At 39.8% G+C, this 16301-nt stretch overlaps 1 protein-coding gene across 1 annotated transcript in view; it reads left to right on the top strand.

The window, feature by feature from the left end:
* LOC149464866 (CUB and sushi domain-containing protein 1-like) overlaps window positions 1–16301 on the top strand; it is a 1089704-nt gene that overhangs the window by 835957 nt on the left and 237446 nt on the right. The window contains exon 23 of the mRNA XM_089673951.1: window positions 2251–2439. Coding sequence (XP_089530077.1) covers window positions 2251–2439 — 189 coding nt within the window. The remainder of the gene's footprint in view (window positions 1–2250; window positions 2440–16301) is intronic.

A 16301-nucleotide genomic window follows, 5' to 3' on the forward strand; every position in this document is an offset into this window, starting at 1 on the left:
GAAAGAAAGCTTTGTTCTGGGAAAAAAGGTTATATGACTTTTAATACCATTATCTTATACAAAAATGTAATTCTTATTACTTTCTACCCTGAAATTCTCGCAATACTTTATTGAATGAATATCCTTATAGTAGTGAACAGGTCTCCTGAGACCCTTGATTTGATTTTTTCTACAAATGTTACATGTTACATAAGACTGTCCAAAGCTGCTGACATGTAACAAGACTTTTACAACCTGTAAATATGCTACAGCAGATTTTATGACATGGGGGTCAACTCACTAAAGGTTAATGCATGAGTTAAGTCAGTTACATGGTCACAGGATTCCCCACTGACAGCTGAATGTAAAAAAAATAAAATTGCCAACAATTAAAAAATAACAAAAAAATGGTGTGGGGTCCCCCACTCCATCCATACCAAGCCCTTCAGGACTGGTATGGGTTTTGATGGGAACCCCCATGCCAAAATGTTTAAAAAAATGGTGTAGGGTCCCCCCAAAAATCCATACCAGACCCATATCCGAGGATGCAGCCAGACAGGTCAGAAAAAGAGGAGATGAGCGAGTGCTCCCCTCCTGAACCATACCAGACCATATGCCCTCAACATGGGGGTGCTTTGGGGCGGCAAGGGAGGCCCCCCAAAAAATCCATACCAGATCCGTATCCGAGCATGCAGCCTGACAGGTCAGAAAAAGGGGGCATGAGCCAGCGCTCCCCTCCTGAACCATACCAGGCCATATGCCCTCAACATGGGGGTGCTTTGGGGTGGTGAGGCTCTCTTCCCCACAACCCTGGCTGGTGGCTGCGGGAGTCTACAGGTGGAGGGCTTATTGGAATCTGGAAGCCCTCTTTAGCAAGGGGGTCCCCAGAACACGGCCCCCTATGTGAATGACTATGGGGTACATGGTACCGCTACCCATTCACAAAAAAAGTGTGGTGTAAAAAAAGACAGGAGACAGTCTTTGACAAGTCCTTTATTAAAAGAAGAAAAATAAAAGAATGTCTCCCAAAGTAGATCCAATGTCAATCACAATGCCTGCTGCCACTGCTGCCCTGAACAATGATTTTAAAAAATCCTCCACTCTCGACGCTGGCTCCCACTATCTAACAGCTCTGCTGGCCTGAGTTAGTCCTTAAATATCTAAGGGGTGGGGCCACCTGGTGACATAACCTGTGTGACCCCACAACTTTGTGACATCATCAACCGAGGCATGGTGGGTAGATGATGCCCATATTGGGGGCATGTGGCCTAGTATGGTTCAGGAGGGTGGGGGCGCTCACTCATCCCCCTCCATTCCTGACCTGCCGGGCTGCATGCTCAGATAAGGGCTTGGTATGGATGGAGGGGGGACCCCACGCTGTTTTTTCAAATTACTTTTTGATTGCAGGCAATTTGTTTTTTTTTTTTTTACATTCAGCTGACAGCTGAAACATTAACGCATAATTTTCGCTACTAAAATACCGCATGCCTTGATAAAATAACTCATGCAGTATTTTGGTAGCATTTTTTTAGTGAATGCAAACTTTAAAAAAAAAACGCTGTGCGGTGTCTTACCGCATACTTGGATACAGTAAGATACCACTTAGTGAATCGTGCCCATGATACTTGTAAAACACCAGAATAATTTGATTTTGATTAGCTGTTAGCAAAAAAACATCTAGAATATTGAAAGAATGCAACACAGTATAAATAGATTCAGTGTTCTTGAGAGTTCTACTTACAGTTTACAGGTATCTTAGGGCTGGTGTTTTGGGGACCCACAATGCACTCCTCTGCTTTTTATTATTCATCTTATTTCTTCTATTTCTTAATTTTTTTTTTTACCTTTTCTTAATATAGTTCTAATAAGGACGGCACAAGGGTATAGAAGCTCTTTTGATACTTAATGCACATTTAATGTGTATTGATTACTTTCCAAGTGCAAGTAAAACTGTAAACAAAATCAATAATAAAACGTGTACAATGTTTTTATTAATTACATGGATTCAGATCTATATTTTCAATTAAAGTTTATATATAAATTATTCAAATACTCTTATTACACTAATCATTATTGCAAGAAATGGATTAACATGTATTTACTTATTTATGTCTTATTTAAGTATTCATGTTAAATATAGTTAACAGTTTGTTTGTTTTTTTTGTTTTTAGAATCTTACTTTTTTAGCTTATTGCAAATGATGTTTTTAAGAATACTTGCATTGTATATTGTGCTTTTAAATATGTAATGGAATTGTTTTGGACTGTACAGAATATGATCTGGAACCTTGTGATGATCCAGGAGTTCCTGCTTTCAGTAGAAGAATTGGATTTCATTTTGGTGTTGGAGACTCTCTTACATTTTCTTGTTTTCCTGGATATCGTTTGGAGGGCTCTAATAAGCTCACGTGTTTGGGAGGTGGCAGAAAAGTGTGGAGTACACCTCTTCCAAGGTGTGTGGGTAGGTGGTCAAATGCTTTCATTTCATTCATCAAATCTTTAGCATCAAAGGTTATTGTTGTTACTGATCATATTCCTATTAGGATGTTTTTCTGTTTTTTTAAAACATTTGAGTGCTCAATACACAGTTGTAGAAAAATGATCATCATGTGTGAATCGTTTAAATACATGTGATATACAGTATAAAGCAATTCTAAGGTCAAACGTTTGTTTATTTATTCCTACCTTAATGCAATTTATATGTTAAAGTTAAAAAATTTCCACTAGCTACTCCTTTCCCCCCTCCTTCCCTAAACACTTAGCTGAGTCCTGTATCTATCTAGTGCTGTGCCCTTCTGCAGTTTTGCAGGCCTATGGATGCATACAGCCTATTTCAGGAGCTAGCCTGCATGTGTGCCCCCATAGCAAACAGCTTTTTCAGGGGGCACACACAGAAAGGGAGTAGAAAGTGCTGAAGGAAACCACAGAAAAGGGGTCATTCTGTGCAACACCATTGCAAAGATCAGGTACGTATAAGCCTTTTTTATTTTAATTAAAAAAAGTTTGACTTTACAACCACTTTAATAAACCATTCTCCCCCCCCCCACAGTCAGAACATGCTGTACATATTTACTTTTATTTAATAACTTAAACACAAGTACAGAATTGATTTTAATTTACCAGAATGATCATTCTGCAAGTTAGTGCAACATATCTTTTTGTATGTGGCTTTGACACACAGGGGGTTATTTACTAAAAGTTTAGTGTCAACTCTGCATAGAAACCAATCAGCTTCCAGGTTTTATTATCTAAGCTTATTTGAACAAACTGAAGTTAAAAGCTGATGGGCTACCATGCACATATTCTGAGGGCACCAGGTTTAGTAAATCTTCCCTATAAAGTCTGTATGCACAGAAGAAAGCAAGCTCTCCATTGGGTTTTATGAATTCATAATAAAAGCAAGCTCGGCTAAACAAAACAGAGCAGAAAATCTCACTGTGCTATATACAATTTTTTTCTATTTTTATTTTCCATTTTTGCTTATACAGTATCCAATGTATCTGATTTGTTCACCAAACTTATTTTTTTTTTTTGCATGGTGGGGGGGCCCACTTAAACCCATATCAGATCTGAATATTGGTGGGGACCCTACGTAATTTGTTCAACATGTACAGTTTATCAAAAAGCGAAAAGAAAATAGCTAAGTACAGAAATAAATCAGTTAATTCATGTTTTCCTGCAAGCTTTCTTTATTTTGTAAATAATGCAATGAGGACCCCTCAAAATACATACCTTCTCCTCATCCTCCTTCTTGAGGGTCTGGTACGTGTGTTGGGGACATTCCAATTGCACTTTTTACCAAATAACTAGTAAACTAGCAGGGAAATGTGAACTAACAACACTTTAAACTTTTTTTTCCTTGGCAACTGTCACTTTTTTATGTACATGGTAGATATGAGCCACTTCACAGGCAGGTTTTTTGGGGGACCCAAATACATTTTATAAGAAATAGTGCTTCTTTAATGTTGCATTTTCAGCATGATTAAATTCACTGCTCCCTGCAAAACTGTTTTTTTTAGGGGGGGGGAGGGTGGCATTGGTACATGTTCCCTGGGGCTAATCCTTTGCTTTAAAAAAAAAAAAGCCTAAAAATTGAGAAAATTGGTTTGCAAGGTGTAGCTCCCATGGACTTCAATAGGGTTCAGATTGAGCATCCAAACTTCTGATATGTTTGGCTGAACCTCCCCAAACTGAACCTGGATGTGTGAAGCTAATCCCTATTACTATGAGTGATTCAGCAATTTGGGAGTTCAGGCTTTCAGACAAATGGCCAAACTGTTGGTCAATTGCCCCCCGTTTGGCAGGATCTGAAAATCACATATAGAAGCAGTGTTTCTACTGTTTCTAAATATGACAGCATCCCTCTGTCAATGGTTGCTAAGGAAGCAGTGGGTCCCTGCACCTGCTGTGTCTCTAGGAAAGGCTGACATCACTGGAAATCCCCAACCATGTGTCTAAAGAGGCAGTGACATTGACTAAATATGGCAATGGTCATATAAATGATGTCACCACATTCCTACCCCTTTTCTCACATAGCTGATGACAGTTCTGTGAGCTGTCATTTGGCTGGAGTACCATCAATATCAGTTTTGTGTGCCAGGTAATCTGTTTTTTTTTTTTTTGTGAGTTTGATTGTGGCAGGCATTGTGATTGACGATGGATTTACAAGGATGGACTTTTTGGGGGGATTTTCCTGTTTTTTAAATGAAGGACTTGTTTGGGTCTCTTTTTTTGTAGGTTACAGCTTTTTTTGTGTGAATGAGTAAGGTGGGATGTGGGGGGATATATAAATGTCCCCTTTTCATTAAAGAAATATTCCAATAAGACCCCCACCCTCAGACCCCCACAACCCTGGCTAGAAACCCTTGTCCTCATCAGTATGGGAACAAGGTTCTTTGCCAGAGGGATTCACCCTGGCAAGTCATCACCCATGTTGTAGGCATGTGGCCTGGCATAGGTCAAGGGGGGCACATGGGCACCCCCCCTTTTCTGGCCAGCCAGGCCAATTGCTGGTTTAAGGGTATGGTATTGATTTTTAGGGGGACCTCATGCTTTTTTTTTTGTGTGGAATACCCCTTACAATGTATAAAAGAATCAACAACATGTACACTAACAAAACAAATAACACAGTTTAAATTTCCAGCAAAGAAACTTTATTGTCAGCTTCCTAAAAAAAAACAGCACACAGACCAACGGTCCCTCAAAATCCATATAAGACCCTTAGTATTATGGAGCATCACAATTACCAGTATGGAATTTTTTCACTGTTTAAGGGCAAGGCTAGTTAAAAGATATGCATTAGAAGCTACTCATATATAAAGACACTAGATTCTATATTCAACAGCCTTGTACTGTTTAGTAAATAGCTACTATTCTCACAGCTCAAGGTCAGTCATTAAAATCCTAATGCTCTCAAGAGAATTTCAAATTCTGTTCTTGTTCAAGGACTATTCTAAAACATTATATTTGCCTCAGCAATTTGAAAACCGTTACTGTCAAAGAGGGTTATCCAATACATTACATTATGCTACATTATGAGTAGCAATGCTAATGAATACCCATTATCACTAAAATGATTAATTTATGCTTAAACATAGCAGAAAATAGTTACAGTATTTTCATTCTACTTTGCAGAAAATGTAATCATCACTTAAAAAAGAATTAGCTGTTTCTCTGCAAGCTTTCAACCCAAATATTTGTAAACATAGGATTTGTTTTTAAATTCAGTATACATGGGGCGCATGCATGGCAGCTAATGATTGCAGATGCATGTTAGACCCACTCAGCTTCACTGCCACTCCTCCTGGCTACTCCACAGCAAACACAGTCTTAGACCAGCAGTGGAGCACAGACACTGCACCCAGAGATTCATATGGGAAAAATTGGGTGCCAGAAACCACTCTCTACGCCCGCCACTGAGCCGCGGCCTAGCCGCACGGAGAAATACATCATGTGCTCTGCATACCTACTCTCAAGTGATCCGGCAATTCCAGCATCACTGACCGCATGGCTGAGGTAATCCGTTCATCAGCATCCATAGCACACTCCTCTCCTCCCTACCTCAAAGAAAGTATTAGATGCTAAACTGCACACTTTATTACAAAATATCTCCCACACCATTCCCAGCTAAAGTGGGGAAGATAGCTCAGGAGCTGAGGGGAAAAATGCACTAGTGGAGGAATGCACAGATCATCTAGAATCCAGATTTGATGAGTTACTCCAATATGTCCAAGTGCTTGAGATAGATAATCATACTTTGAAACAACAGGTCTCTCAGCTCTAGTCTCAGAAGGAAGACCTAGAAAATAGGAAGAGGAGGCAAAACCTACGTATCCGGGGAATGCCAGAGCCAGTAAGGGATGCTCAGCTACAGGACTATTTCATGGGTCTTTTTCATGGACAGAGCCCACCACACCCTGGCTTCTAAACTGCCAGAGCAGGAGCTGGGCCTAGAGACATCATCATCAGGTTTCACTATTATGACAATAAAGAGACTTTCCTTAACTCTACACGCAACAAAACTACAATTAATTACAGAGGAGAGAAAATACAGATATATATAGTGATATTTCCCCAATTACACTTGCAACAAGGCATTCACTTCGCAAAATGATCCTTCACTTGCAAAAAGACAGTATTATCTATTGCTGGGGATTCCCATTTAGACTTATGGTGACCAAAGATGGTATTTAACACAACATTAAAGATCTTCAAGAAGGAGAAGCTTTCCTAAGGAACCTGAGCTTACCTCCTCTACCAGAAGAAGCCTTGGCGGTCCCCATCCCATGGCCCAGGTCTACAACCACTCCAAACAAGATCTGGACACCGGCCAAATCCAAGATGAAGATCCAGATCCCGATCCCACAGTGCAACTCCTACGTCTTGGTTGTCAGCAGGAACCTGATTGAACTTCTCGCATCTATAGCCTGGCTAGGTGGTTTTCCTATGGCATTAATGTCTTTAAAACCTCATCTTTTATATCCTTTACAGGATACCAACTTTTTCCCATATGGATAACCTTTGGAAATAATATGGTTGTCATACTCCAAAAATAGTATTGAATTTGAAGAAATGGCAGGAGGTGTCTGTCATCTTTTTGACCTCCCTATGCTTTCCCAACTAATCTGTGGTATCTTCCATAGATTCCTGAGTTTGCTCAGGCTTTCAGATTTATTCTGTGTTTTGTTTTTAGTTTACTGGACACAAAGACCTTTCCTAGGCCCACATTGTAAAAATGGAGCGAAACCCAACTATATATACAAACATGTCTTGTGTCTATGTTTACCTTGTTTTTTTACACTGTCACAGTATGATAGCTACCTTTCTCAGGCCAATAGAATTTTTATATGGTTGTCTCCCATATTACAATGGCTTTACAAATATATTCTTGTAATGTTAAATGGCTAACTTCTTTTAGGAAGAGGTGGTTGACTATGAGAGAATTCTGACAATCTTAGGCGGATGTGATTCTAATTCAGGAAAAACACTTCCAGAAGGGGAGCTCTTTTAAATTCACCCTAAACATCTCCTCACAGTTTATACAGCATCTGACACAACGGGTAAGGGTGGGGCTGCTATCTTGACCAAACACAACTGCACCCTGCAAGTTCAAACCTTTATACTAGACACCAAAGGATGGTATATACTCCTTAACTGCAGATACAATGACATCCCTTTAACAATATTACATTTATATGCTCCAAATTCAGGCCAAATTGGCTTTCTTCAAGACTCCATATCCCCATTATTAACATCAGTCTACCCTCTCACAGTAGTTGTGTCAGCGTCCTGTCCCGAGTTTCCAAGTGGTCAGTCCACCCCTGCTCACCCCCTTTAACATCCATAACATAACTCTCATAAAGCAAAAGACATTACAATAAAAGCATAACAATAAAGCTGCAGTGTAAAGGATAGTGTGGGTGCATTAGCCTGGCACACAGTAAAGCATTAGGAAGGGAGGGGGGATGTCAGTCAATATAAATTGACGCAGTCTCTAGGGCAGGTGAGAGGTGAGACATAAACCAAGTTTAAAAGCCAAGCTACCTGAAAAATAAGTAACAGTAAAAAAAACTTTTCCTTTGTATTTTTTCAATATGGTATATATTGCTTTAAACCACAACATAACATTGAGCCTATTTTCACTAATTTGGGAAAGAACTATGTAGCAAACCATCCAGAGGAGGCTTCTCTCTGTGGAAAGTAGGCTGTCTGAGAAACAGGATCTCTTCCATAGTGAAATTAGGGCCAGTGTGATAACAGTTAAATTATTTACAAAGAATTCCAGTTTAGGTGTTGCTTATATTATAAAACAAAGGTAGAGACATCCAATTAGAATAGGCAATACTTCTTGCAGGTGGTAAAGGAAAAGAGTGAGTCCAAGTGCCATAAAGATTTGCAGGTCAGCGAGGCCACAAATACTAAGTGACTGTCAAAAGCTCTTAGCTTCAGATGGAGACTTGAAGGTAAGTTTGCCATTTGGTAATTGTAGATATAAAATAAAATAAACATAGGAATGTGCTAATAATAAATAAAAAAAAAAACAACCAATTAAAGTGTCCATAAATTAATTTGTGAAAATCCAAACACCATAAACATATCCAAAAATCGTCATGTGAAAAAATATAACACCGTGATCAATTCACCACCGAATAAATTGGATGAACTCACCAGAGCTATATGCTGCTCAAATTCCTGAGGACGTTGTGGTGACGAAACGCGTAGGGCGGGGCCAGTCGGATGCTGACGTCCTTACGCTTTTTTCCTGTGATTGTCGGAGATGATCCGCGGTGAGTGGAGCTTTTCACTGCTTATGCGATTGATGCTGGTGTCGGTCTAGACACCTTGTTTGTGAGTCACGATCTTTAAAATAAATGTGTATTGTTTTAAGACATGCTGCACTATTATGTTTTTTTCTTTGTCCCTAAATATGGTCCCAATGCTTATGGAGATATGGTGATTATTCATTCATGAAAGAGTGGCTGCAGAGCATTCCTCCTGAATATCTGGAATCTGCCTATACTACAGAGGGGTGTTTTCTATTATCTGAATATTACCACTGCAGAATACTACATCAAAGAGTCTGGAATTTGCTACATTCATCGCTCCCAGAGCAATAGCGCTTATGCTGGTCTATAATTTGAGCAGCATACAGCTCTGGTGAGTTCATCCAATTTATTCGGTGGTGGATTGATCGCGGTGTTATGTTTTTTCACATGACGATTTTTGGATATGTTTATGGTGTTTGGACTTTCACAAATGAATTTATGGACACTTTAATTGATTGTTTTTTTTTTTTGTTTATTATTAGCGCATTCCTATGTTTTATTTGATGCCAAAAATCTTTTTGGAGTTGGAGTTGCTGCTATACATAATTGAGGGTGTGGCGCTTTTCTATAATTATTCTGTAGATATAAAATAGTTGGATATGCAAGGATGAATGTAATACATCTTTGAAACACAGTTGAGCAGACTTGTTGGAAATCTTTGCATCTGCATGTCACTTCTATGTAGTAATCTGCAAAGGGCAGAATCTTGTGATTATCCATTTTGAATGCACTTTTCAATAGCATTGCAGTGTAGCTAGAATATCTGCATATTTGAGGTATATTACAATCACAGACCAGAGCAATCTTCTAATTTATGATTGAGTGCCCAAGTGGTGGACTCTTTCTGCTATGTAGGGAGTTTGGAGCCCTAATTCTTTAGTTATAGAAGTGGCAAATAATTCTAGCAGTGAGCTCACCTTGTAGGATTCTGGGGAACAGATTATGCTTAAGTTGTTCCTCCTGGACCAGATCTCCAAATCCTTGACTTTCTTCAGCAGGGTTTCTTAGATCTTTGAGTGTCTCTATAATGGTGTTAGCCTGTGGGAGATTATTTTTCTGGGGTTGAATCTTAGAGTTCTGCCTCAGATAGGTACTTTGCTCACTCTCTGTCTCCCTCCTCAATTCACTGATGCCAACTTCTACTGCTCTTTCCACCCCTGTGGTGATCATAAGGGACAGTAGAGATGCCACTGCTTATGCGATCCTTTCATGAGAGTTTTTCCCTGTTGTGTTCAGAGGAGAAGGGGATAGGAACCAGCTCTAATACACCTTGAGTCTGCACCATCAGCCATCTTGGGATTGAGAGCTGTGTTAGTGTCTCATAGCTGTCTCAGCACAGACTATGAGCAGGTTTGAGTCTTACCCAGGAACAGCTCCATATATCCGTTCCCTGTATGAAGCATCAGGTGATCTGGTATCAAGAGGTTCCTACCCAGCAGGTTTTCTTTCATTCTCAGTGGGAGCTGCTGTGTTCCAGTACCCTTCAATGTGGCACTAGATCAGGAAGTTGAATCATTTTTTTAACATGTAAAATAAAACCAGCTGAGTGAGCAAAGGGTGAAGCAAAGATAAATATACATTGTCTCTTAAAATTCTATGTAACCCATGTAGCACTTAATTAATGCAGTCACTCACTAAGGAACAACCATTCTATTATATAAATCTGTGACCTATGATAAATGCAAGGTCTGATGAATTGGACTCCACTGACTAGTGAGGGCACAGGATGTAGAAAGGTTTGTCAATACCCAATCCATGCTGTAGAAATAGGAAGAAATAGCCTGATCACCGCACACCTTTCCCGGCTCGAGTATGCTCCACGCCATGCAGGCAATTGGATCCTGGAGAAATAATTACTGGGATGACCTGCCCTCTTCCTATCTCTGAATCTCCAGTGCTATGATTGTTAAAACTGTGGGCTCCAGGCTAAGCTGCTGTAAAAAAGTTGCATTAGGACTCACTCCCTCCTTTACCATTAAGAAAGGTTATTTCATTGTTCACACTGCCTGTTATAGAATAACTGAATGGGGGGTGGGATTCTAATGTGTCACAGGATTCCCTTCCTCATTCTGACAGCTTGTTTTAATCCATTGAATACCCTGATGTTTATAAATGTTTCTTGATGAATAAGGTGTTCAAAAGTATGATTACATAATTGTTTTCGAGAATCGTGGTATAAATATTTTCTTGGTATTAACCACCTCCCGTCCGGCGGTTGTATATAAATGGCCGGACAGTGGCAGCGCAGGTTTGGGTGGCCATTTATAAACGGCCTCCCCGCCCCCTGCTTGTGTGCGCTTCCTGGTAGTGCGCAGCACCGCGATCAGTGATCACATGCAGAGTAGTAAGCAAGATGTCACTTCTGACATTGCTTACTACGTGTGAAATCTGTGAATGATCACAGAGGTCACATGGTACAAGACTATTCCATGTGACAATCTGTGACCAATCACAGCTCACACAGTAGTTCTCAATGGCTGCAGGAATGCAGACAGAGAGAAGGAGATTTGATTGCATTTACATCCTATATGGGTGTAAAAGCAATCAGTGTGAAAAAAAAAAAAATCTTCATCACCTCGCAGATGGGCAGAGCTTTGATATTGAGACACTGGCACATTAAATGATAAGTGCATGTTCAAGTGATTTTATCCACCCCCCCACCCTACTATGCTAGTCTAGCCACACCACCAAAGATACATAACTACCTTGCAATCCTGCTCATGACCTTTGTTTGTTGCATGTGACCCAAAGTAGGCAGTGCTTAAGAGACTATAGATTTCTACTGTATGGTGTGGCTGACACACTGTGGATTTCCAACTGAATGTAAACAAAGAATGGAGTTCTCAAGCATGACTGCAAAGTAAGAAAGTATGCATCTAGGGAGGTAGAGGGGGGGACTTGGCTAGCATATTGGAAAGGGTATGAGAGATAAGCGAATTTAGTTTGAAATGTCCTCTGATTTTTTTTTTCATGCTAGGGAAACCAGTTCTTATATGCCAGCTAAATATATAACTTAGAGGATACTATCAGCTGTCATTCTAACTGTTCTGTTTTCCTTTATGTCGGCTAGCAGTTAGATTAATGTCACATCAATCTGTTTCTTTAAGGTATATATACTGTAAGATGCATAGCATAATTATTCAGTTTGAATAGATGTCAGCAGATACTTTGTAAAGCTACAAAGATAAAAAAGGATATATCTATTCTACTTGTGCCTATGACTGCAGTTCAAATAAAATTGGTCTCTTAACCTTACTTTAATAAAACTAAGACCATTATTGAGTTTTAATTTACACTAGTTAATTTAATTGTGAGGCAGGGAAGAAATAATGCAGTTAACACATGCAAGTAAATAATTCCCTGATGATTTTTGCTTATTGCTCAAACGTAGAAAACACAGCAGTCTGATAAATCTGCATTCAGCATTTAAAGGGAATCATGTTAACTTTCTCTACAAGTTACTTTGCAATTCCCTATCCCATAAGGCTTCAATCTTGATGGATGTCCCAAAGGAAAAATTGAGTTGTGTGCTTACAACTGGAGATGAGCACAGTGCACCTGGCAACAAGAATCAAGTGAACTGATCAGAAAAACAAACAGCTATGCAGATTTTAATCATTGCCTTTATTTCTGCTAACAATTCTTGAACTTTTATGTCTGTAATGGGACCACTGAGTTCTCCAAGAAAGCACTGGTAAGCAGAGATTATGATGCTGAAAAGCACAATTAAATGAGGAGGCTTCTATTTATATACTTATTCCAAAAAATGCACAAACTAATATATTTTTTTTTAAATAAATTTTGAATGTCTAGTATCAGGATAATGTGGCAGCTGCTATGTTTTTATGGAAAACTAGCGCAGATTTGCATTTTTCAGAATATTCTAATTATATAACACTGGGTTGTATATGTTTAATTCTTATTGTATAGATAGATAAGGTAGCTAATATATACACAATATTGCCAAAAGTATTGGGGCACCCCTCCAAATCATGAGATACAGGTGTTTCAATCACCTCCATGGCCACAGGTGTATAAAATCAAGCACCTACGTACGCAGACTGTTTCTACAAACATTTTTGAAAGAATGGGTCGCTCTCAGGAGCTCAGTGAATTCAAGTGAAAGGTTGCCACCTGTGCAATAAGTACATCCGTAAAATTTTCTTGCTACTAAATATTCCACAGTCAACTGTTGGTAGTATTTTAAAAAAACTGGAAGCAACTGGGAACAACAGAAATTCAGCCACAAAGTGGTAGGCCATGTAAAATGATAGAGTGGGGTTAGCGGATGCTGAAGCGCACAGAGCTCTGCAGTCAGTTGGTGACTTCTGCGCAAATAGCTAAAGACCAACAAATTTTGTGTTGCCTTCAGATTAGCACAACAACAGTGCGTAGAGAGCTTCATGGAATGGGTTTTCATGGCCTGCCAGCTGCATCCAAGCCTTATATCACCAAGTGCAATGCAAAGCGTCAGATGCAGTGGTGTAAAGCATGCTACCACTGGATTCTATAGCAGTGGAGACATATTCTCTGGAGTGATGAATCAAGCTTCTCTGTCTGGCAATCCGATGGATGAGTCTGGGTTTGGCGCTTGCCAGGAGAACAGCACTTGCCTGACTACATTATGGCAAGTGGCAGGTTTGGTGGCAGAGGGATTATGGCGTGGAGTCGTTTTTCAGGGGTTTGGCTTGGCCCCTTAGTTCCAGTGAAGGGAAGTCTTAAGGCGTCAGCATACCAAGACATTCAGGACAATTTAATGCTCCCAAGTTTGTGGGAAAAGTTTGGGGAAGGCCCCTTCCTATTCCAACATGACTGTGCACCAGTGCACAAAGCAAGGTCCATAAAGATATAGATGAGCGAGTTTGTGGTGGAGGAACTTGCCTGGCCTGCACAGAGTCCTGACCTCAATCTGACAGAACACCTTTGGGATGAATTAGAGCAGAGACTGCGAGCCAGGCCTTCTTGTCCGACATTAGTGCCTGACCTCACAAATGCGGTTCTGGAAGAATGGTCAAACAATCCCATAGACACACTCCTACACCTTGTGGACAGCCTTCCCAGAAGAGTTGAAGCTGTTATAGCTGCAAAGGGTTGGCCAACTCAATATTGAACCCTATGGACTAAGACTGGGATGTCATTAACGTTCATGTGCGTGTAAAGGCAGGCATCCCAATACTTATGGCAATATAGTGTATTTATAGGTAGCCTTTAAGCTGAACACAGACTAAGGCTTAACAATATGGACTGTATGGTCATATTGATTGTTACAGACTGCATTTTTAATCTACTTAAATTTAAAGAAAAAATTCCATCTCATCTTACCTCTACAACCATATTTCATTTCTATGTTTGTATTGGATCCTATATGAATCCACATGCTAAACTTTGTGTACAATAAATTTAAAACAATCATATCACACCTATTGGCTGGCCTAGAGTCATCTTCATGCATATTGATTTCAGCTAAAATACGTGACTAACATCTATCTTATATCTTAAGCCTGCTCATTTATAATAAGTACATTTTCAAATTATTGGTTAAACCCAGTCATGACTGGTTCTCAATAAAGGAGAACTGCAGGAAGAATAATCTGTACAGACTGCTGGTGGCATGTGAATTGTGTTTCCACTTAAATATTAATGTGAATAATATGATACCATCAGGTGATGTTTTGTCCCTGTGCATAATTTGTACAGAATTACTGTAGTTCCTGCAATTGAAGTCTAAGGGACTGAAATCAATCAGCTATCAATATCACTGCACTAACATAAGGGTTTTCAGAGTTAAGTTAAATGTGCCTTTTCCAAAATACTTTTACCGAGGTATAAAATCAGATAATAGAAATAATCAACATTCTGGGAATATTCCAGTGAACACAAAATATGGTATATAGCAATAATATGAATTAGATCTACTGTTATGAAAATGTAAACATATATTACATGGGGCTCATGCGCTGCTGGCTCTGGTGATGGATGCTCACTAACAGAGCTCCTCAGCTATCCCGGCCGAACACCGACTAGCGCCGCAACAAGGAGATCAAACGATCACCGAAGGGAAGCTCTCCTCCCTTGGAATCACCTGACACAATGCCCAGATGCTTCAAGTCTCCCTGTCAGCCACGGAAGCTGACAGACTTTTACCCAGCACACAATTTCTGCAGCCAAGAGCCCAGCAAAATCAAGGCCCAGAATAGAGGATCCCACACGTTTAGAACCCCACATGCCTGCCATCCCTCATGAAGCTCACTCACAGCTGCAGTCAGCCATTGAAGCATTTCCTGCATCTGACCAGCCAGTATCTGAGCTGACAATGAAAAATATGCTATTGTCATTAAGACAAACTCTACACTGTGAGCGGTCATAGCTCATATATCTAACCCTGTACAAGAACATACAAAACGACTGAATAATATTGAAAAAAAATGGGCTACCTGCATACGGCTCACATTATGGTAGATGCACATATTGAGCATGACTACAACATAAAAAATGGGCGACCTGCATACGGCTCACAATATGGTAGATGCGCATACTGAGCATGACTACAACATAAAAAATGGGCGACCTGCATACGGCTCACAATATGGTAGATGCACATATTGAGCATGACTACAACATAAAAAATGGGCGACCTGCATACGGTTCACAATATGGTAGATGCACATATTGAGCATGACTACAACATAAAAGATGGGCGACCTGCATACGGCTCACAATATGGTAGATGCACATACTGAGCATGACTACAACATAAAAAATGTACGACCTGCATACGGCTCACAATATGGTAGATGCACATATTGAGCATGACTACAACATAAAAGATGGGCGACCTGCATACGGCTCACAATATGGTAGATGCACATACTGAGCATGACTACAACATATAAAATGGGCGACCTGCATATGGCTCACAATATGGTAGATGCACATATTGAGCAGAACTACAACAATTAAAACTTAAAATAGCGGATCTGGAAGACCGCTCAAGAAAGAATAGTATAAAATTCCGGGGCATTCCAGAATCAGTTGCCCCTGAGACCCTGATGTCTTATCTCCAACAACTAATGAAACACCTCATACCATCGCTAATGGATGTATTTGTGTGAAAAAAAGATAAAAATTTCATATGGGTTCAATTTTGCTTGACCGTGCAATTGTCATTCAAAGTGCGACAGCACTGACAGGTGAAAATTGGCATGGGCAGGGTGGGGGTATAAGTGCCCAGTAGGCAAGTGGTTAATATAGGATATTCTACATGGTATTGGATGTTCCAACCATTCATAGCACTGCTATACTCTTTATTATGCAAATGTAATCCAACACATAAGGGTTATTTGATTAAAATATTCAGACTATTACAATCTTAGCTTTAAATATGGGATTTCAGCTGCCATTTATGTCACAGGAACAGTATGGAATATTTGTGCTTGTAACAAAATGAAGATGGTGTGTAGTCATAGCTCCACTAGAAAAATTTCAAATACCTGTTTGC

The sequence above is a fragment of the Staurois parvus genome, unplaced genomic scaffold (genome assembly GCF_062004578.1).
Source record: "Staurois parvus isolate SC_StPar_1 unplaced genomic scaffold, SC_StPar_1.0 ptg000146l, whole genome shotgun sequence".
In the NCBI taxonomy this organism is placed as follows: domain Eukaryota; kingdom Metazoa; phylum Chordata; class Amphibia; order Anura; family Ranidae; genus Staurois; species Staurois parvus.